Source organism: Engraulis encrasicolus, chromosome 15 (assembly GCF_034702125.1).
Source record: "Engraulis encrasicolus isolate BLACKSEA-1 chromosome 15, IST_EnEncr_1.0, whole genome shotgun sequence".
In the NCBI taxonomy this organism is placed as follows: Eukaryota; Metazoa; Chordata; class Actinopteri; order Clupeiformes; family Engraulidae; genus Engraulis; species Engraulis encrasicolus.
Window position 1 is genome coordinate 28,001,327 of NC_085871.1, and position 22,646 is coordinate 28,023,972.

At 43.0% G+C, this 22,646-nt stretch overlaps 1 protein-coding gene across 2 annotated transcripts; it reads right to left on the reverse strand.

The window, feature by feature from the left end:
• Nucleotides 1-4,949: 4,949 nt before the first annotated feature.
• slc38a2 (solute carrier family 38 member 2) lies at nucleotides 4,950-19,641 on the reverse strand. Of its 2 annotated transcripts, none has more exons than XM_063217324.1 (16): nucleotides 19,319-19,641; nucleotides 17,967-18,094; nucleotides 17,684-17,765; nucleotides 17,337-17,455; nucleotides 14,161-14,234; nucleotides 13,782-13,874; nucleotides 13,061-13,136; nucleotides 11,993-12,075; nucleotides 11,750-11,808; nucleotides 10,671-10,829; nucleotides 10,438-10,517; nucleotides 10,100-10,200; nucleotides 8,720-8,844; nucleotides 8,226-8,373; nucleotides 7,714-7,811; nucleotides 4,950-7,299 (listed from the first exon to the last, which is right to left on the reverse strand). In XM_063217324.1, exons 2-16 carry the CDS (start codon nucleotides 18,092-18,094, stop codon nucleotides 7,180-7,182), a joined length of 1,545 nt encoding a protein of 514 aa, XP_063073394.1. In that variant the 5' UTR covers nucleotides 19,319-19,641; the 3' UTR covers nucleotides 4,950-7,179. The 2 variants fall into 2 exon arrangements, with proteins under 2 accessions (XP_063073394.1, XP_063073393.1); XM_063217323.1 differs by having other exon boundaries at nucleotides 17,684-17,768.
• Between the last annotated feature and the right edge of the window lie 3,005 nt (nucleotides 19,642-22,646).

Sequence of the window (22,646 nt, forward strand, 5' to 3'; positions counted from 1 at the left end):
CCTCTGAGGTCCGAGTGCCCTTCAGAGGGCAACTTGTCTCCAAAAACAAATCTGTAACTCTGTGAGTTTTTGTCATTGAAACGAAACGAAAATGAAAATACTTGAAAATGTCAGGGTGGTGCAAGCAGCCTAAAAGCCTCTGAAAGGCCTTAGACCTCAGAGGGTTAAAGATGCAACGATGAGTCACTCAATCTTAATTGTGGGTTGGTCTTTGACTGAAAAATTAAAACACCCAAAAAAAACAAAAACAAAAGCATGGGCCCCTGATGACTGTCGGTCCACCGGGAAAATGCACTGTATGCCAGATTACCAGTCCGTTCCTGTGTAGAAGAGGAATAAGATGTATTTCAAGGTAATCAAACATTTATTATTATATTATTATACAAGTTGGGATGCATGCGGCAAACCGGCATTTTTTGGTTGTTCCGTTTTACATTAATTATTTTTTAAAATGGCGTCACACCAGTCATACTTAGCTTTGTGTGTGTGCTGGCTTTCGAAACAAAACAAACAAAACATCATGAAAAATAATGTGTATGACTTTAATGAGCTACAAAGCCTTCGTCATCTGCCACTGGTCTTGTGAATTTGTTCCTGTATTTTCACAAGCTTTTATTAGCTCGTTCCTTTCAAACTCTGCTCCCTACGTCTTCAAAGGAAAATGTCAAGTCTGTTAAGTAAATAGTGTATTCATATTCAGCATACAACACCAAAGCCAGCCAGCTAATGTAAATAGTGTGTCCCATGCTTAGAATACATCACCATATCTGGCTCTGTGGCACAACCACAGTGAGACACACTAGGTTTGCCTTGTGACACCAGCTAACAAACCTGCTTCAATTGTCACGTAAGCCAAATTGTGACTGAGAACAGGCACTGACGGCATTAGCCGGGCCTGGGACAAAGTGATCTGGAAGGCCCCCCAGTCAATTCATGCAATGGGGGCCCAATTTATTGACCTCTTCTCTTCCTGGACCAGGGAGAGGAGAACTGACCATTTCTCCTACCCTTTCGGCTTTCCTGACTGAGAATATTAAAGTTACACTTTAATTAAAAAATAATTAATAAAAATTACAGTTGGCCAGTTGTTTTTACTCACATTTCCTTGAACTGTCATGGCATTCCGCAATCATGGAATTTTTCAGCTTTCTAGCCAAATCCTGTAGTTATGTTCACAAAAATTTCATAAACCAGAGGGTGCCTGTTATTTTGATTAAAGAAATCCAATAAACTCAAACCTGTGACATTCAAAGTTTGTAGTGGAGACCGGGGAATGTCGCAACAGGGGATCATTGCAATACCATTGAAAAAAAATTGGGTCACCATATAATTTTTTCAGTTATTTTTTTGCAATTGAAGTTTAATCTATTGATTGAAATGGTGCAAAGATACAGTTAGTGCTAAACAGCCAAGGTGAAAAAAAAGATTACCCATCAAATTAGTTCAACTGGACAGAAGAGTGATATAACCGACCTGTTTCTCACATTTATTACATAGGCAATACGTGTTTAAATACATTTTTCCGACATCTCTGTTTCATTACAGAATGCGTCGAACCATGAAGCTCTGTTTCTGCCTTTTCCAATGGTAAGTGTATGAAAATTCAAGTCAAATTTAAGTCAAAGCAGTTGAATGAACTTCTTGCCATCAGAAGGAACCTAATTGGACCCATTATTATGAATTCTCAATTCATTGTCTAAGCAAGTTCCATGTTGGAAAGCTTAGGTGTCCTCTTTCAAATGAGATGTATAACATCTAGCAATGTATGGTTCGACAGAAGCAGACATCCACTTTTGCGTGTATGGGATTCATAGTTCATTACGGGTGGTGGGAGAATCACTTTGATTACTGTAGTCACAAGAAAAAAGATAAGGATACATTGTAGTATATTCTTTGAATAGTTTTGAATAATGCTGAATGTAATTTATTGTAAAGTATGGTCTATACATTAATTAGGCATACACAATATTTTTTACAATGTCAAATAGCTTATTTGTTGTATGCATTCATTTCAGAGAGCAATGACACAATAAATTGATTGTAAACCAGACCTGAAATTGTTTTACTGTAGTAACCATGGTTTTACTGTAGTAACCATGGTTTCTCTAAGTACTCTGAACCAACCATAGTATTACTATGGCTTATCCATGTTTTTTTGGGTAACCATGAAAACCGTGGTTCCTGACTAACCATGGATCATGGTTATTCATGGTTTTCATGTTTTTTTCAGCATGGTTTGTGTCTATGGTTTAACCATAGTCACAAACCATGCTCAAAAAAACATGGTTAATTGTGGGTTTCATGGTCACCCCCCCAAAAAACATGAAAACTTGTTCGCAGCCATGGTGTAGGCCCCTAAAGGTTAGGGAGTTGAACTGAAGATCACAGAGTTGCAGGTTCGAATCCCACCCTTACCTCTCCCTACACCTCCATCCATGACTGACGTGCCCTTGAGCAAGGCACCTAACCCCACATTGCTCCAAGGACTGTCACCAATATGTGCCAAGTTACAAGACTAGAAATTTAAGGTGCAACGACTACACCATCCTGGGAAGTTATTTTGCTAGTTTAACACCCAGGAAATTACCATACCTAAAACCAGGCAACACATGTTCCGATAGACATGAGGAAGACATGAATTCCAGACACCATGGCAGTTTTATTAAACATAGGCCTAAGAAACAAAACAATGGTTCAAGATATTTATTCTTTTTGGTTGATTTTTCTGAAAATGCAGGCAGTGTTTACATTGGCTAGGTCAGGACTGAGTTAAGGAGGCATCCTAACAAAGAGTGCACAAAAACACACAGCAATCCATGACTGAAAGTGTCCATTGCAAACCCTTTGAATTTCACAGCAAAAATGTGCAGTTGCACCACACTAATAGTGACTAGCCATCCTTTTACAGTAGTTCCATTTTCCTGCCACACAAAGCTCACAGACCACTTGAACTTAGTTAAAATAAAATACAGGATAACTTAACTACAAGACAAGACAAACAAAACAAACAAACAAAAGGAAACAAACGGTAAGACAAGACAGCAGCACAACATACTCCAGTGGTAGCAGCAATGGAAAGGCCATGATACCTGAAGGTACGGCCATGGCTACGTCAAGGCCAAAGCTTAGCCTGTGGCACAGACATGTGTGGCCAAAGTGGCCTCACAGGCGTGTGCCCACTCTACAAGCATACCAGCAGCAAGCCTACGCGGTCAGTCCAGGGGATTTTTAAAAGCTGCCACCAAAGGCCAAATAGGTTAATTGTACAAACTGCTCCGCCCATCTTGTTAGGAGAGTCATCTGAGAGTAGCACAGCGAAATACAGCTGGCAGAGATTGTCTACTGCTACATGTGCATTTGATTAAAAACGGAAGCTAAGTGTAATTTAAACAATATTTATAAGCTGTGGTAAAACCATGGATGGTTTCCAGAGTAAAAGCATGGTTCATTTTGTAGTTAAACAATATAATAGTCAAACCAAAAACCATGCCGAATCATGCTAAAAAAAACAAACAAACATGAAATCATGGTTTACCATGGTCGATTTTCGTAAGGGTCTTGTAGTTGGAAAAGTGTGGTTTGTCACCCAAATTATACGGTAGTGTATATTTTTCCGCCTATCAGATAGCTGGAGTGGTAATACTAAATGGAGTGATAATACTAAATGCTTAGTTGGATCTTTGTACAGTGTGAGTATAATCACTATGCCTTGTATCTGATGGGAGAAAACCTGCAACTGTCCCTGGTCTCTACATTGTTAAATAGCTTTAGAGATGACAATCAACGTTTTTTATTTTGAAACTGATGCAAACAGGGAGGTCAACTAGGGGCGTGCTGTAGAGGTGTTTTGTGCAGTAATGTGCTCCATTCACCAGTAGGGTGCGCTGCAGTCCTATTTTAAGAAAGCAACCTTCAACAATCTAGCTCAAAGCTTTCAGAACAATTTGTTCTTTTCTCCTTCACAATAGCCATGTAATAAAATTTACAGTAGACAGGCATCTAGTCAGGGTGCAGGACTTCTACAGCTCTCAGATTAAATGATGTCTATCATATACCGCATTTTCATTGACAATCAGATAGGACTTGGTTAAATCGTAGAATTCATTTTGTTTCTAAACAATCTATTGTGTAATATTTCCCCTCCCTTCAACACAATGCCCATTACTATTGTAAACGCACACTTTCATGCTCAAGGCAATAGATGAATTCAGAACCGTGTAACCTAATGTGCATGCACCTAGGTATTGTATACACTGTATAGCCTATGTACTTTCAAATGTAACATTTACCAACAATACCAGTAATACTATATACCAATGATAATAATAATAATAATAATAGTATATTTACTGATAGTATGGTGTGGATAAATACTGTATTCATGAAGAGGGCCAATTAAGTACTATGTAGGAGGACCCCCACCCTTAACCACCCCCTCCCCTTTTGTAACGTAACATTTTATCCCAATAATGCTTGGAAATACAGTAAATGTGTATTGATTTAGTACATGTGTATTTGTTTAGTGTAATGAAGACAAATGATAATTTTGTGAATGGACAACACAGTGTTTTATAATAAATTGTCAGTGTTACACACAGAACTGCCTACTTTTATCCCCACGTCCTTCATAATATTGCTTTTTATGCAGTGTCTCATTGAACATGACACTGAAACCACATTGTAGTGTGATGAATTCCCAGTAATGAGCCCCTAGATATCTACTGTAGGTCTTATTTTATCCTGAAGTCAGGCACCACAAATCCACACCTTAATTTGCTGTGCAAATATTTAATTCCTGAGCCCGGGCCAGGTGTGTAAGCGCTGCAAACACAACTTTAAGTAAATACTACCAACTATCTAACACCTTTTATACACAAACCCAGTTCCGCTATTTCCTTTCTTATCAAACTCGACAAACACAAATTAAACAAACACACACAGATACTTTTTTTGGTTATCTTGGATTTTTTAATTTTTGACAATTCTTACAGGATATACATAGTGTTTCATTGAAACAAGAGTGTAGCACTTATAGGGATGCCCTCTCCCCTCTCCCAGGGCCCGTAAGGGAGTCGTACAGCATTTTCAACGGGTGAATAAAGTGTGTGCCGGCCCAACCCAACTCCATTAGAAGGGCGCTGACAATATCGGCCAGCTGTCCGATCATGTAAACCATTTCCTCTATAATTTTTTGTGATGTTTTTAAGATTTTGTTTGTAGGTAGGATTCAGTGTGGAGTTACAGTAGCACAATTAGCTAGCGGTGTGAAGCTGGTGCGAGAGAGAGTGGGTGAAGGGCAGCCTTAGCGATGGTTTTGTACCAGTAAAAGAGGACTTCTTAGAAACAAAACTCTACAGTGACATGATCTGGCTGACAGTCTCTCAAAAGGCTTGAGAGACTGCCACTAAAAACGAAAAACAAAAAAAGGGAAAAAAACAAGCTCAAAACATAAAATGAAGCATATATACACATATGTACAGTATATAAATATAGTAAAATAGATTAAATTACAATGATGTTCTTTCATAAATAATCCTGGACAATAAAACTTTTGGATGACATTTCTTCTTTTTTTTTCTTCGTTTGAGGTTAGCGACTGGAAGCACAGTGAAATGTCACCCCCAATGTGCCTGCAAACAAAATGACATTTCAGGGCACGAACGGCAGACAACAAAGTGACAAGCAGACATGACGTGTTGTTTCATTAAGCTCCTTTTTTTCCCTCTCTCTTTCTGTTCGTGTTTTTTTCTTTTTACCAAAATGAGCAGCTGCCAACAGTTAACACTGCAATGGTGACAAACTTGCGGATGAAGGCTCATTTATACAGTCAATGAAGCTGCATGGAGGCCAGCAATAGCATACCCTCTTTTTTGGTTATGTGCGTTTTTTTTACAGTTAAGAAAGAGTTTCTTCTTTTTTTCTTTTCTTTGCAAGTTATACAGGTAACATTACAACCACGATATGTGGTTTTAACAATAAAAAAATGTATATTTTTTCTTTAAAGAGACAGTTTTCTTTTTAAAGAAAAACAATAGTAGTGCTCCACACTTGGTGGGAGTTCTGACAGCAACAAACATGTCCAGTCCTAACATTTTTGAGCGACTAAGTTTTTTTTCCTCAACATATTTTTTTTTCTGCCTAATTCATGAATAAGGTTATATAGTGAGATACAGTTATTAATCAAAGAAAAAAATCACTGGTTTTCTCACCCCAGCTTACAGTGAGCGACTATGAATAAGCAGGTTTTTTGTTCACTTCATCATTGGAGTAATTTACAGATCGAGTCGGTCAACAAGGGGGGGGAAAGGCCAACCTTGTCATTTAAATACAGTTCGTCTTCTTGTCTAGCAACCATGTGCGCCGACAAAAAAAACGTTCACGTGTGCTGAATACTAAGTGCTTTTACAGGTACAAACACCAGTAAGAAATATTTTTTGGCAACCGTAAAAAAAATTATGATGACAACAATTCACTTGTTTTGCCTTGAGTATAGTTAGAGAGTGTGCAGTCTGCATTCAAATGCTGCTGTTGCCTTGACTGAGTGTCCGGCTCACACCTGGCTTTGGGTTAACGTTACCCGACTCTTAGCCAACCCAGAACACTGACGAAAAAGACAAAAACAAAACGCCCGCATCCAGATAATCACCCGAATGCGAGCTGTAAATGTCTTAAAAAAGTTGACTACAATCTTTGAGTGAGGCACCATCAGAAGATAAAACCGTACCAGAACTATTTTTACAAAAAATAAACAAAGCCAAAACAAACAAACAAAAAAATAAGTCAAACACAAAAAAACGATGAAACAAAAAAATAAAAGAGTAACAAAACAAAGCACATATATGTAAGAAAAAACATCAATACCAACTTTGTGGCCTAACAGCATACTGTACAAAGTCCAGGACATTCTCTCAGAATGGTAAAGTTTTTCTGCTCTGTGCTGTCATACAAGAGCAACAACACTAAATCTTCATCACTTCCTCCTCCTCCTCCTCCTCCTCCTCCAGCATCTTTGCTAGCAGTTTGTAAAGCGGTTCGGATCGTTTTTCGTTTCATAATCATCATTCGTTTCATCTGAAGGGAAGCTGGGTGAAGAGGCACTGCAGGCCTCTTGCTACCAAAAGCAGGGTGGTGGTATTTCTCCAGGTGCTTTCATTCAACCCTTCTGCAGAAAAGCACCCCCTAGTGGTGGCCGTTATCGTGTGCCTCGGGCTCCATGCCGGCCGTGTGGATCCAGTCGACGATGATGAGGGTCATGCAGCCGATCATCACGATGAAGCCGCTGACCAGGAATATGGAGGCCTGAGGAGAAGGGAGAGCATACAGGACATTAGTCACCCACAGAAGATCCCAGATGCTGCATTCATGTCTTCTAACACAGTCAAAAGTTGGGAAAAGATATGCAATATAGTAGTAGTAGTTGAAAAAATAAGGTGAAATATAGATTTGAAATATGGCAGCATGGAATGTAGAGTAGTGATGCAGAATATTCAAGATCTGACATCCATGGAATATACAGTTGTGGTGGAGAATATCCAAGATCTGACATCCATGGAATATACAGTTGTGGTGGAGAATATCCAAGATCTGACATCCATGGCTTCCAACACAGTCAACATGTTGGAAAAGGCTTGAAGTATACAGTAGTGGTGGGAATATTCTATAGTGAAATATGGCTGTGTGGAGTACAGAAGTGGACTGGTGGTGTTTTCTTACCCCGATCTTCTGCATGGACTTCAGAGGCTCCTTCTTGACCAGTTTCAGGTAGAAAGCAGAGGGCAGGATGAAGATCAGCATGGCAGCCGCAGAGGCACCTGAGGAGGAAGAAGAAGATATAGAAGAACATCTAGGTCAGACACGGGTGGACTTGGAGCTCCATACGACCATCTACAAAATGCCCACAATTGCTCTGTTGCCCAGAGCTTTGGAGTTAGCCATTCAGGGTGCATTTCTGGAAAGTGTAGTTGTTAGCAGTTAGCAACTTCGGTAGTTGCCAATGGGAAATTGCATTGCAACCAACAAAGTAGCTACTACGCTTTCCAGAAATGCAGCCCAGGCAGCCACCCATAACGTATCTCCCCCTGAAAACACACAGAAAATAGACATCGGTTCAAATTTGATTTTTTTTAAAAATCTGCTTTTACATTATATTATATTATATTATATTATATTATATTATATTATATTATATTATATACAGTGAAGGTCTCTCTTGCCCCCAAACTCACCAATGAATCCAAAGATGTCACGGATGGTGGGGACGAAGATGACCAGGATGTTGGTTCCGGCCAGCAGTCCCATGGTGATGATGATGTGGCGAACCCAGCTGAAGTTCTCCTTGGAGAAGCCCAGCAGAGCATTGATAGAGGTGCGGATCTGTGAAGAGAGGTGACAGGAGGGGGACCTTTAGTTATGCAGTCCACAACAACCTCAACAGCACTCCATAGCTGCCTATGTATGTGCAGCTCCATAGCTGTGGAGTGGCCACATGATTTACCAACAATGTGCAATGTGGAAATAGACTGGGAACAAAGTAGAACGTTTGGGCATTGATTTTTTTTTTTTTAAATAGTCAAAAAGTGTAATACGGCGTAAGGCAAGCTAGGCTGACACAATTCTGTCTGTCCACCAGTGTATGGGGTAAAACAATGTCCTGTCTGCGTGTGTGTCTGTGTTACCATAAATAGCCATAAGGTGGTCTAAGCTCTGCAGTGGGACTTACGGGGAAGAGCACAACGGGGACGGTGAGAGTGACGGCGGTCAGGACAGCCAGTCGCACGATGAGCAGCACCACGTCGAACTTGTAGACCTTGGAGTAGGTATGCAGCAGCTCAGGCTCCACGTGGGCTAAAGAGAGAGAGAGGACAGATAGCAGAGTGTTACAACACTGGGCCAGGGACATCTGAGGACGCAGCAGATCTTAATTTCGACTGTACAGTACATACATACATACATACAGTGAGTTTTGTATGTACACTGTCCATAGACTGTAGTTCACATTGTACATATACTGTATATTGTGTTTTATGTTATGTAAGCGTATTATTTGTGTGTGTGTGTGTGTGTGTGTGTGTGTGTGCACTGTGCGTTTGTATGTGCATCATAGTGATATTAAAAGGCATTCTATATTTACTGACATCAAAACATTCCAAGCACTCTAGGCTGACGAAGCCCTTTGATCGATACATAAATAGATCTGGTTTGCGAAATTTGTATCGGTCCCAAAGCACTTGAATGTCTGCAAAATGCTATGGTCAGTGTGTGTTTGGTAATGCACTTCATGTTTGCTATTCGTGACCTTTAAAGCACCTCCAAGTAATTTTAGGAGTTCAAATACGCATAAAAAACCACGTTGATAAACACAGTGTTTCCACCAACTACGGGAAAGCCTTTCCTGGCTTGCATAATAATGCCTCTTTAAATTTGTCCTCCCCGCCAGTGAATCAGAGAACATCCGAAAAACACACCGTGTTATGTCCTTGGCATGCACACACAGCGTCCGTTATTGACCCAGCGGGGACAGATGTGTACTGGCCCTGTTCTTCCCAAGCGCTTATGTAAGAGAGAGAGAGGGGAAACGGCTTGGAGACCGGCCCAGGTGAGGGCTTGAAAGAGTGTCTGGGCGACTGGTGTTACTCTAGAGCAGCTCTCTCTCTCTCTCTCTCTCTCCCTGGGACTACGTCACTGGTTTTCCACCAGCCCTCCTCCGTGTATTGGCTTTTTGTTTGTTTGGGGGAGGGCTGGGAAAGGGTTCCCTCTTGCCTCCCTCCTTGTCACCTACCCTATAATTATCAGATCAGTGAAACACGTAACTGTGTGTCCAAGGACCTTTTACCGAGGACTTGCTGTCGTGTACGTTTTTCTTTTAGAATGTATGTGTTTACCACATAAAGCCACACGTGTGAGATACAAGTGTCCCCAACGGAAAAAAAGGTTATTTGAGGAGAACAAAATGATGGTCCTTACTAATTTAACAGTGTAACCATATAGTTTACAATTATTTCTATCATATGGGAGTACACCAGCAAGAATCAGGAATGTGTGTGTGTGTGTGTGTGTGTGCTCACGTGCGCACGTGTCGGATAAGTGAATATAAACTCACCGTTAAAGGTCAAGTAGCCGAAGAGAGCAGCCAGGAAATACATGATGAACATTCCCATGAAGGATACGTTGGCCACACCCTGCATCCTTTTACGGGAACGACTGCAAGAGAGAGAGAGAAAGAGAGAGAGAGAGAGAGAGAGAGAGAGAGAGATGGTAAGAATGATAAACAGCTACTGTACACGCTGAAATGAGACAACCTATGAGAAACCTATGAGAGCAGAGCTGTGGAATGTTTTGAATACAAACAAAATGGCTGCCAAAATGTATGTCATTTTCTCTCTCTCTCTCTCTCTCTCTCTCTCCCTCTCTCTCTTTCTCTCTCTCTCAAATACTTACTCTTTCAGCTCCTCATACATGGGCAGGATTGCCGGATGGCAGACGAAAGCGAAAGTCAGGATGGGCACGGCGTACACAGTCTGTTAAGGTGAAGGAATAACATTCAACACAACGATTAGCGTCGTTCTCTTTCAATCTATTCAACTTTCAGTCTCAAGTTACAGCAACAGCATTGACACTGATACTATGAAATCGATGCAAGAAAACAGTGTGTCTGTGCAGTCTGTGCTTACCTGAGAGTTGAAGACAAAGTACTTGGGTGTGCATGTGTCCTCGCTATAGTCCGTGACAGTCGTGTTGATCTGAGCTAGTGTGCTAGCAGTGGCATTGATGGTGGCATTGAGGATGTCAGCGGTCAGCGGGCAGGGGATCTCAAACTTCTTAATGATCACCTAAAAATAAAGAAATAGAAACGCCAAAAAACATTTTCAGAAAACAGTTCTTTTCTCTTTAGAGTGGCAAAAACACAGCCTCAACATCACACATAAAACCCAAAGTTCAGTTACCGAGTATGTACAGTATAATATTTTGTCAAACTGGAATTCAGACTGGACACTGATTTTTAAAAATCTAATCGTTTTGTGACTATAACTATCACCCTTCGAAATTGCTTCTCGCCTAAGAAAGTCCACAAAAGCACCAGTACTGTTTACCCCATACCCATGCTGCCTTGTGCAGGAACTTTTGAATACATTAACTGTAGTAATGCATGTGTTTCTCAGCTTAAATATTCAAGTAGTTACCACATTCACATTTGTTTGAAAACACAGCTGGCATATTAATAGCCCTGTTGACTATGACGCCTGCTGTGTGGTGTGTATGTGTGTGCATCATATGAGTATCAAGTACCAGCCTGGTAGCTTCCTTAAGGGCCTATTTGTTAGGGAAACAAACACTAAACCGCCCCTGACTCTGTGTCATGGCCATGGCCTGCAATAGACTTCCTTGTGCCGAGACAAAAGTCCCATTGTCTCTCGGATTCGTATTGAATTATGTAGGAAATAAATATGATTCTTCCCACCTCTCTTTGACACAAACAGGACTCTAAATGAACACCAGCCAACCAGCCAAATGCTGGTGAAATTTCAGTTTGGCTGGTAGAAAAGACCATCTTGCTAGCCAATTTGACCCATGGCATTAGTGAGTGTGTGTTTGGCCTGTGAGATTAACATCCACTAGCCATTTTGGCTGGTGATAAAAAAAAGTTAATTTAGAGCCCTGGACACAAATATCAGCTGCAAGAACTGAGATAAACAAATCAGTATTGGGAAGGAAAAACACAGATGTTTTTTTTGTGTTATCTGCAACTTACCACAATGAGGAAGAAGACCATGCAGAGAAGAGAGAAGCCACTGGTGTAACCAAGATAACCTGTATGGCAGAAAAAAAAGCAGAAGTAAGACCATGTTTAGTTAAACCGTGACGACAAAGCCTCAGCCTCCATTTCAGCTAGCTGCGGTAACACAGCTTTGCCAACTCTGATGAAGAAGACATTTCTGCAAGAGGAAGAAACTAGTAAAAAAAAGAGACAGAAGCAAGAGTAGAGAATTCTTACCCAAGTTCTTCAGCAGCGATAGAGGAAGAATGATCGCTATGGTGACCATGATGACCAAGTAGTCTCCGTTGGTGTACCATTCCCTACAAGACAATCGTAAACAATCGTAAGACAACTGACTCATTTATCTTCTTATCACTATATTTATGTACGTATATCTAACATTCATTCCTTATTCTCATATTAGTTACTACAATCCGTAAGATAACAAAGTCACAACACAACCCTTAAGCTACAGACACTGAGCCCTTTAATGGCTAACCAAAGAGCAATGTTAAAGCAACGCTGCCACAACGTTAGAAACAGGAAGCTAGCCATTCACACTCGAGCGCTCTTATCATCTCTCAGGATGTCGGCCTGCGCCGTCTCCTCTCCTCTTTTGTGAAAGTGCTTCTCTGGAAACTTCTTGAATGTTTCATGAGTGCCAATAATGCATTAGGTCACTGTAGGTTCTCTCTTTCTCTCTCTCTCTCTCTCTCTCTCTCTCTCTCTCTCTCTCTCTCTCTCTCTCTCTCTCTCTCTCTCCATGTGTTCTGAAACACAGAGACTCTCTCTGGACACAAAAAGGGTTCCTTTGATTGGCTGTGCTAAAAATAAGGACTGAGTGCCCCCTCCCCACACACACACAGCACCACCATCACAATCACATCGCCTACGCTCTTCTTCGCGACCGACAACACACAGTCTCCAATTCACCTATAAACCTACGATGTATGCTCTGATCATGTTTTGAACTCTGTGCTCTCTCTCTCTCTCTCTCCCTTTCTCTCTACATCAAGGATTTATCGCTCCTAGTGTGCCTCTCTGTCTGTCGTTTCTTTCTTTTCATTAAAAGTGACTCAGAGGAACCCTGGCTGGTGGCGGGCTGATTCTTTTCTTTTCTTGTGATCAGTGACACAAATGAGAGAGGGCCCCTTAAACTCTTTCCAAATTTAGCTGCCACCATGTGTAGCGGTTTTCTTTTTTTCTCAACAAAACCACCCAGTGTGACAGCGTTTCGAAGAATTTCTCTTTGAGGTGTTAGGTTCAACCTCGTTGACTGAAAATAAAACTTTGTACACAACTTACCCGTTGCTCTCACCGACGAATGACCGAATCACGATCGGTAGCTCATACTTCACAATGAAGAGGTAGCTTGACATGGCTGTAAAGTAAAAGGAGAAAACTTGATTATTTTCCACTCAAGGTGACATATTTTACATTTCATTTACATTTTTCTTAATCTGCATTCATCCTTTTGTGCATATATATTTATTTCCTTTGTGCTTTTGCAAATTGTGTTTTACAGTACTTTTTTGCCAAGCACATTGAACTGCTAAGGCATGAAATGCACGACACAACTAAGCCTCACTACATGATTTATCTTTAAATCTCACAACTCTTTGCCTACACACATTCTGTGAAGGCCACTTCCTTACTCTACTGTACTCCCCTCCCCCCTTCTCACATTCTCAACGCACTTTAGTCAAAATGTGAGCTGGTGAGCACCTCGTGGGACTCTACTGGCTGAACAACTCTTGACATTTAGATAAAGGTGCGAAGCTGCATGCCATCAGCATTTTTGCTACACTGCCTGGGAGTTTTGGCAGGCAAGGCAAGGCAAGGCAAAATAGGGAAGGTTCCAGAACCAAGGGGCTGCTGGTCTTTTTGAGCAAAAAAAGGGAGAAGGATTGGCCAAGTGCTTCCAAAACACTTAATATATTAAGGCTAACCATGTTTCAATCATACATAGATCTTATTCAGGCATCTTAGGCCCTCCACTACACTTTGTCACCGGTCGTCTTCTTACCTCCGATGTTCTGCATGGTGATGGAAATGGAGGCTGCCAACTTCCCTGGCATCCCGAATGCTTTGAAGCCCAACTGTTCGTACACCATGGAACCTGGGGAAAAGGGTGAATTAAATGTGATGAGGTTGTTTTTCAATGTGATGTTTTAACTTCAGTAGTTCTCCATTTTCCTTAAAGGAACACAAACACAGGAACATTTATACTATATCTGACAAACAGACCTTGTACAGTAGGTCACGCACACACACACACACACACACACACACACACACACACACACACACACACACACACACACACACACACACACACACACACACACCACACACACACACTTATATAACAACATTTCAAAATAAAAGTACTGTTTTTGTCTTACCTCCTTCATTGGCAGTCTTGAGCAGCAGATGAACAGAGTAGAGTGAGAAGATGCACACGGCCACCAGGAGGATGCTGTGGACGAGACAGACATATAAAAGATTTACAACACTCTCCATCTCTCATCTCCACATACGTTCCTCTCATCCCACTCTCTACTCTTTCTCTCTTCCTCTTATCTCATCCCTTAGTAAACACAGTCCCTCTCTTTCTCTCTGTCTGTTTCTCTCTCTGTCTCCCTCTCCTTTCATCTCTTAGATGCCCCTCTTCTTCCTCTGTTTCTCTCTCTCTCTCTCTCTCTCTCTCTCTCTCTCTCTCTCTCTCTCTCTCTCTCTCTCTCTCTCTCTCTCTCAGTAAACAACACAGCCCCATGCAGCTAAAAGCCAGTCATCCCTGTGTACCACTGCAGTGCCGCTCTGCTCTGCTGGGGCAGCTGTGTGTCAGACAGCACAGGCTCGACTCAAGGATCAATGAAACAACACCAGCCGCTAGTGTACTTCGCTAGCTGTCAAGAGGGGCGTGTGTGTGTGTGTGTGTGTTTCTGTGTGTGTGTGTGTGTGTGTGTGTGTGTGTGTGTTTCTGTGTGTGTTAAAAGAGAGTACATGTGAGGGTTTGTTTATGTGTGTATGTGTCTGTTTGTATGTGTGTGTATTGTGTATGCACGAGGTGTGTGTATGTGTGCGTGCGTGCGTGTGCGTGTGACTGTATGAGATAAGGTGATGCTGGGGGGTTGTTGCTGGCCAAATGTAATGACTCGACGTCTTTTTTACCCCTGGTCCTCCCATAGCTCATCTGCGCTAATGGTACTGCACCCGGCCATCATCCCATCCCATCCCAGCCGCCCCCACCCATAGCCCTGATGCAGCAGGGGTGTGAACATCACACGTCTAGACAGGTGCTCTAACACGACGCAGCACAACATAACGAGGTGCCCCATCATCATCAAACACACACACACACACACATACACACACAAACACACACGCTGTGCTGGCCAGCGTCCATCGGTGTCCGAGCCAATTTTCAATAGCGCTCGCTTACAGTACACTCAGCCTGCTCTTCCTCTCTCTCTCTGTCTATTCCTCATACACCACACACATGCATTGCGCACACGCACACACACACACACACACAAACAGACAGTCACGCATACAAACATCTTCGTCCTCTACATAGTTTTCTGCATCTCTCTTGAGCTGAAGGCAGCCGGTCACGTTTTGGTGACACATTCTTTTGTCCCCTTTTCCGTGTCTTTGTGTGTGTGTGTGTGTGTGTGTGTGTGTGTGTCTGCAGGACATTGTGCCTCAGAGCAGAGGCGATTACCTGTTCACTACTCCTCCACTAAGCTGCACGCACAGACACACACACGCGCGCACACACACACTCACACACTCACACACACACACAAACACGTGGTCATGCTAATCTTTATGCCATACTTTCTGCTGCAAACTCTCTGACCACCAGACCCATAGCACTAGTACTTACAGCAAGCGAATAATAACCACACACACACACACACACACACACACACACACACACACACACACACACACACATCCAGAACATCATCATGCAAGTGACTTCCTTTGAAAAACCACCGCATGCTGATTCACACACACACACACACACACACACACACACACACACACACACACACACACACACACACACACACACACACACACTTCCTGTTCTAACCCGCCCGCCACTATAGCATGTCTCTCTACTGTACTGTACGCTCTTTTCCTGGTTTGATGCTTTCATTTTGTGTTTCTCCTCCTGTGCAAATTCTCCTGAATCATGCCTACCTAGGCTGACCAATATATATAATAAATAACTAATACACGAAGGAGAAAAAAAATCCTGTCTGAATCGGATTATGCAATGCAAGTCATAGGAAATGAAAAAAAAACCTCAATGACATTGCTTTGTCCCACTCATTCTTAAACCGAGTCAGTCAGTCATCAGCAGCTACGCTAATCTCTCTTTACCCTGAGCTAGCCCAACCAACCAGCCAGCCAACCAGCAGGCCAGGTCAGCCAGCCAAGTGAGCTAACCAGCCAGTCAGACAGCCAGCCAGTTCTCAGCCTGGCTTCTCATTGAGATCAGGCAGTACAGGCAGTGAGAGGCTATTGCGGAGCTTTTATGTAACCCTCGGGCAGCCCCCCTCCCCTGGTTACAGGGAGCAGAGAAAGAGACAAGAGAAATGGAGATAGAGAGACAGACGAATGCAGAGGAATACGAGGATAGAGAGAGAGGGGGGGAGAGAGAGAGCACGAGAGAGAGAGAGAGAAAGAGAGAGAGAGAGAGAGAGAGAGAAAGAGAGAGAGAGAGAGAGAGAGAGAGAGAGAGAGATTAACGCAGGCTAAGCGGCTTGGCCCTCGGGATGTGTGTGTGTGTGTGTGTGTCTGTGTGTCTGTGTGTGTGTGTGTAAGAGAGACTGTGTGTGAGGCCAGAAAAGGAGTGTGCCACCACATGGGTAGAATTGCCCCCCTTCCTCCCTTCTTCCTCTCTCCCTTCTCCCTTCTCCCCTTTCCTCTCCTCCCTAGCCTTCTCTCCCTCCCTCCTTCCTTCTCAGTGTTTGTAAACACAGGGCGCATGGGGCACTACTCAGCCCTACTACTTGAGGAGCGTGTTCCCCTCGCTTGCCTGCTTGCTCGCTCGGCTGCCAAGTGGAAAGTGACCTAGTTCATTAGCCTGATCAAAGAAGGGATGTGGTGTATGGTGCAGAGGGGCGCTGTGTTGGTATTATGTGGCGTGGTGTGCTGCAGCGTGGCATCGTGTGCCGCGGTGTGGTGTGGTGGTGCTGGCTTTCATGGAAGCAAACGTAAACCTAGCTGTGTGTGTGAAGGATTGGTTGATCAGATGAGAGGTTTCGGACTCAGAGCCTGCATCCTTGTTTTATTTTATCTTTTGTCTGTTTTGGTTACACTGCACATGCGAGAGCGCTCAAGCATATGACGCAGGCACACACACACAGACACACACATACGCAATTCTGATGTTTACATTTCCTTGTCTTACATAACCAGACAAAATCACTCAAAAAGTACTCTCTATAAAACAACTTGGCTGATCCAAAAGCAAATATCTAAGGTACAGTAGATAGGCCTACACAACAATGCCATTGACGTAGAAATACGTAATAAGAATAAAAAATGTGATTGGACTTACACAAAGAGTGCAATGCCAGTGTTGGCCATGGCGTAGGACAGACCAAGGATGCCACTCCCCATAATGGCGTTGCCCAGGTTAAATACAGACATCCCGAAGGTGGCCGATCCTGGGTTTTCCTGCAAGATTAGACCATTTTTTTTGGTTAGGAATGATCACAAATATATGCCTATTTCTTTTCAGAATTTAAAGATACACAGCTAACAATGCAGTGTTAATTCAACACTAAAGAGAGTATTCTGGGACCAAGTACAGTCTAAGATGTTAAATGAACTCCCCAAGTGTTGATATAACACTGCTTTTTTTACTCAGCAAATGCCACAGGGCCGGAATGACCATATACTTACGTATTCCGTCGCATACTTCTTTTTGTTCAAGTGGTACTCTGGCAAGAAGTTCTGGCTCTCAGCCTCGAGGTCAGTAAATTGGCTACTGAAATTAAAAAAATAAAAAGAATAATTAAGTCGATATTGACTACCATTTTATGGCGGACTCAATTGTCTGTGACTCTGTCCACCATTCTGTTATTATGTTATATTATTACAGGACTGCCTACATGTGTAAACATTGAAATAGCCATAGGCCTACAAGAATAGTGGTGAAATATTACACCGGTTATGTTTTATTCACCTGCCAATTGGAGCTTTCTTGGTTCCACAATCTTGGTAACTGGGACATTCATTGCTGTTGGAGCTTGCGCAGCTGTCCTCATCAGGTGCGATGTTCAACCTGCTCATCTCTGTTTTTGCTTCTTTCATCTGACAACGCACAAAAGAGCAGGGACGTTTGTTTATTTTTTTGCTGTCATTCTGTATTCACCAACAGACTATTTTGTTTTTTTTTTCTATCAGAACGTGGCGTCCCCCCACCAAACAGATGAATAATCAATACATGGAGAACGCCGCAACCCAGCAACACATAAATCGGGGAGGGTCATGTGACCATAGTCGTCAGGGGGAGGAGGGGGGATTTGACTCATCGGAAGGAATGGAAAAATACCAAACCGGCATCGAGTCTGTCTTCAACCTTCAGACACCATGCGCATGCCTAACAATGCCGCAAAGAGTAAATCTGGCCTGGAAATCTTTCCATTGCTCAAATTCCATACAATCTAAACATTTACAGAGACATTTATGCTAGTGACATCAATACATTAATTTAAAGAAGCAGTTTGGGTCTCAGTGAAGGCTTTGTCATGTCTACAACACTCGTAGCCTACCCACATGGCTGGTAATAGCCTATCTGTTAACAATGTAATAAATGAGACATAATAAACGTTATTAGGCTACTATGATATTGTCTTAGAATACAATGTAGTGAAAAAGACATGTGCGCTGCTGTGGACACTGTGTCTTTTTGGGCAGGGCTTGCGCCATGCGTAATTGCATCATTAACCGACATTCAATGAGACAATTGTTCGGTGTCTTCAAATGGCCAGGAACAATATGTGAAAGGACATCACTTTTTAAATAAAATAACTTTTCATTCAGCCCACATGCCGCATGGGTCCCGCCCCGCCATTTCACTGTCAGGATTTAATCATTCAGATAGGCTACAAGACTGCAGTGCCAATAATTGTAGACTACAATGTGCTAGGCTATATTTATTTATTTAGTAATTTCGACAGTAGGCCTACATTTGACTGTCTGACACGAGGTAAGGCTCTAAGCATTTGAAAGAAATAATAATAAGACTTAATTAACGTGAAACCACCGATACAAGCATTGCGCCCTGGTAACCGCCGTCAAACAAACGGATGACATCCTCTTCCTGAATCCAGTGACACCCAAAGACACCAAAATCGAATTAAATCGATACGCTGCACATGCTACATCATTTTCGCGAATACAGAGCAAAAGACAAAACTGTTCATGTTTAGGATGTTCAATTAGCGTACACATGCATTGCACATGACATTATAAAGAAGCCTCATTGTCTGTGGTCAACCGGCATCAATTTCAAATGGTCTGTCAGACTCTTACCTTCGACGCGTTCCGAATGTCTCGGTAGGTTATAAGAAAATCCCTTATGCGCTGTAAACCGGCAGAAAAGATGGCCACCTACAATTTCTTTGAATTATTAGCTGTATTAATTCCAGGTACCAATAGGCTACAAGTCTAGAGGATTTAGTTATTGTTACAGATCCTCTATAAATAAGAATAAATAACGCACTTGATACTCGTACCAAGTAAAAAATACTAAATATAAATAGTGATGCAAGTAGGCTATGTACTTTAAAAATGAAGGTCAATATATTATGGAATATACGCAAATTCTTTAGTCCTAATGATGTCCCGGAATCTGCGTGTCTTTATGAGAGCGGGGATGGTCAGCACCTTATATGTACCAGCGCGTTGCATCAGCCGGAGGAGGAAAAGGGAGTGGCCTTGCTGGCTTACACACCAAGAATGGAGTCACATGGTTTTGTGTATAAACATACGTAGCCCTGAGCCCCTTTACTACAGCGCTCTGACGTGAAGAGGCATGGGATGGTCATCGCGTGGCATCAAGGTTAAAAATCGCCAATGATTACCAAATCGTGCCGTTACAATGGAAAAAAATAGATCACATGCTACAGTGAATCCTGCTACATTGTTGTCAGTGGAAGAAGTTCATCGCTGTCTTATTACATCCACTTTGCCCTTGACATTAGATCAGATGACCTGTGTGTGTCCTCAATTTGGCCCATCTTTTTAGTCACAGAGAAAGAGAGATGAAGAAGAATCACGAAGAAGGAAAAAAAGAAAAGGAGATCAAGCCGGGAGGTGTCATGACTGATCATCTTGGGCTCTCTGCTTTCAAAAGGGACCACACCACACGCAGCAAAGCAGATTAAAGGGGAGATGCACTGGAGTCGTGTGACTCTCCCAAGTTACTCGGAATCAGTGTCAGCCGAATCCAGCCTTAATGAAGTAAACTCTTCGAGAAAAAGTCTCATCTCCTTTTGCTCCTTCCACAGTTAGAACCACATCACTTGCCTCTTTGGAAAGCCGATCATTTGCCGCCGAATTTCCAAATTCCTTAAAAGAGGTCACAACCCAATTCTGTGGAGGCTCCAACTTCGCTGGCTCATAGCCTGTTATGTTGATAGTGTGTGAGTAACTCATGCCCTAAAGCTAATGCGGAAAGCCGGTTTTAGTTGGCGTTTTCCATTTTCTTACTTAAATGCACCAGACCGGACCGGTGAAACCTCTGAACTTGAATATCCAGTTTCTGACAGTCCACTCTTATACAAATACCCGTATGTAGCTTTGACTGTAGGAGAAGAGTGTAAGTCTGTTGTGGGTCTGTTGACAGAGTGAGTTGGTTAACCTCCCTACACATCTGACATTCACAGCCAACACAAGTGTGGTATGCAAGCAATGCACTCTACACGGGTACATCATAGTGCACTACCACACTACAACTTACTCATGATTATGGAATTTGAAACACACTTGTGTGCTTGCTTGCACACATACTCACACAAATACACACACATACACACACTCTACCCACACACACACACACACACACACACACACACACACACACACACACACACACACACACACACACATGCAAACATACATAACACACACACACACACACACACACACTTTTCTCACATGCTCAGATGCGGTGCGTACGCATATGTACAAATCCATGGGCCCCATGGTTGTGGGACAGGGGGAGGGCAGCATTGTTGCGTTAAGCAGGATCAGGGGGAAAGTGGACCAGCGGTAGCCCAGGGGCAGCGGGGCCGCCAACCCTCTCTGGCCACTCTCGTCCCCTGTACCCCTGTACCTCGTCCCCTGTACCCCATCCCCTGTACCCCTGTACCTCGTCCCCTGTACCCCATCCCCTGTACCCCTGTACCTCGTCCCCTGTACCCCATCCCCTGTACCCCTGTACCCCGCGCCCCTGGCCTGTCTCATCCCTCCGGCCCTCTCTCTGGTCCTTTTCCCACTTTTGTGTAGCATTCGCATGAACACCTCTACATACACACAGTGTTTAAATTAAATTGACCACCCACCTCTTACCCTGTTTCCAACCATACCCCCTTTCTCTCCATATTCCTCATGGTATGGAATGACATGCCATATGATACCCAATGCGTGAATAATGTGTGTGTAGCAAGAAAAAAAAGCACCCTGTGGATGACCGTGGTGAACCATGCTCCAAGTCTGAGTGCTTGCTTGCTTTGTTTTTACCCACGCGAATTTCTACGTCTACCTTTTCTGCGTTCTCCTTTTTTTCCAGCGGGTATAAGGCATGGGGCACTACCAAGAAATCCCCTCCTCCTGCCCTCCCGGCCGCCCGCCCTCCCTCATCTACTATCCAGGGCAAAGGGAACCGTTTCGGGAGAAGGTGGAGGTAGTGTGTAGTCGCGGTGGTGGGAGGTCGGCTCGGCAGTCTACATGCTTGGATAAAGCACCTGATTCCCACTAATCGTCTCACCTCCAGCGGCTTGAGTGGCACATGAAGCATGGAGAGAGAGAGAGAGAGAGAGAGAGAGAGAGAGAGAGAGAGAGAGAGAGAGAGCTTCAGAAATATGAGTACGTTTTAAACAGGGGCTTTAGAGGCCCAGACAGTGCTGAACTGGCCATCTGGCATAGCGGGCATTTCCCGATGGGCCCTGCACCCTTGTGGGCCCCTATTTTCAGAAATGTTTAAAACAAATGTTTTTGTTTTCTGAAAATAGGGACCCACAAGGGTGCAGGGCCCACTGGTGAGCCAGTTCTGCGCCGCCGCTAATTATGAGGGGCCCCTTTAAGCCAAAAGTCCCCGGGCCCTATTTCTCCCCCGGGCCAGCCCTGGACCCAGAGACAGGGGAGGTACAGTACTGTATGTAGGCTAAACACACAGCAGGCTCCTTCAGACCCCCTCAGCAGGCCGACAGGCTGGACGGCCTTGCCCTGCATTCACGTGAGAGCGTAGTAGTAGAAGTTAAAATGCACTAAGACACAGCGTTTGCTTGTTTGTTTGTTGTGTGTTTGTGTTGTTGGCAGAATGGAAATGACCCCGTCGTCGCAAATGAATTACTAAAGACCCTGTGCAATGTTGTGGTGGCGTTCACGTGAGAGGGTGTAGCGCAAGTTGAAATGCGCTGAGACACAGGGCCTATTGTAAAGCTTGGAATGGAATTGACCTAGTCATAGTGTATTACTAAAGACTGTAATGTTGTAGTAGTGTAGCACAATAGTAGTTAAGTTTTCAAATATGAATGGTAAGGCGTTTCACTGGCGTAGTAGTGCATTACATTATGTAGGCCTACACAAACACTTTGTTGATTTTTTTCTTAACTTTTAATAAATTGTTATTAATCGT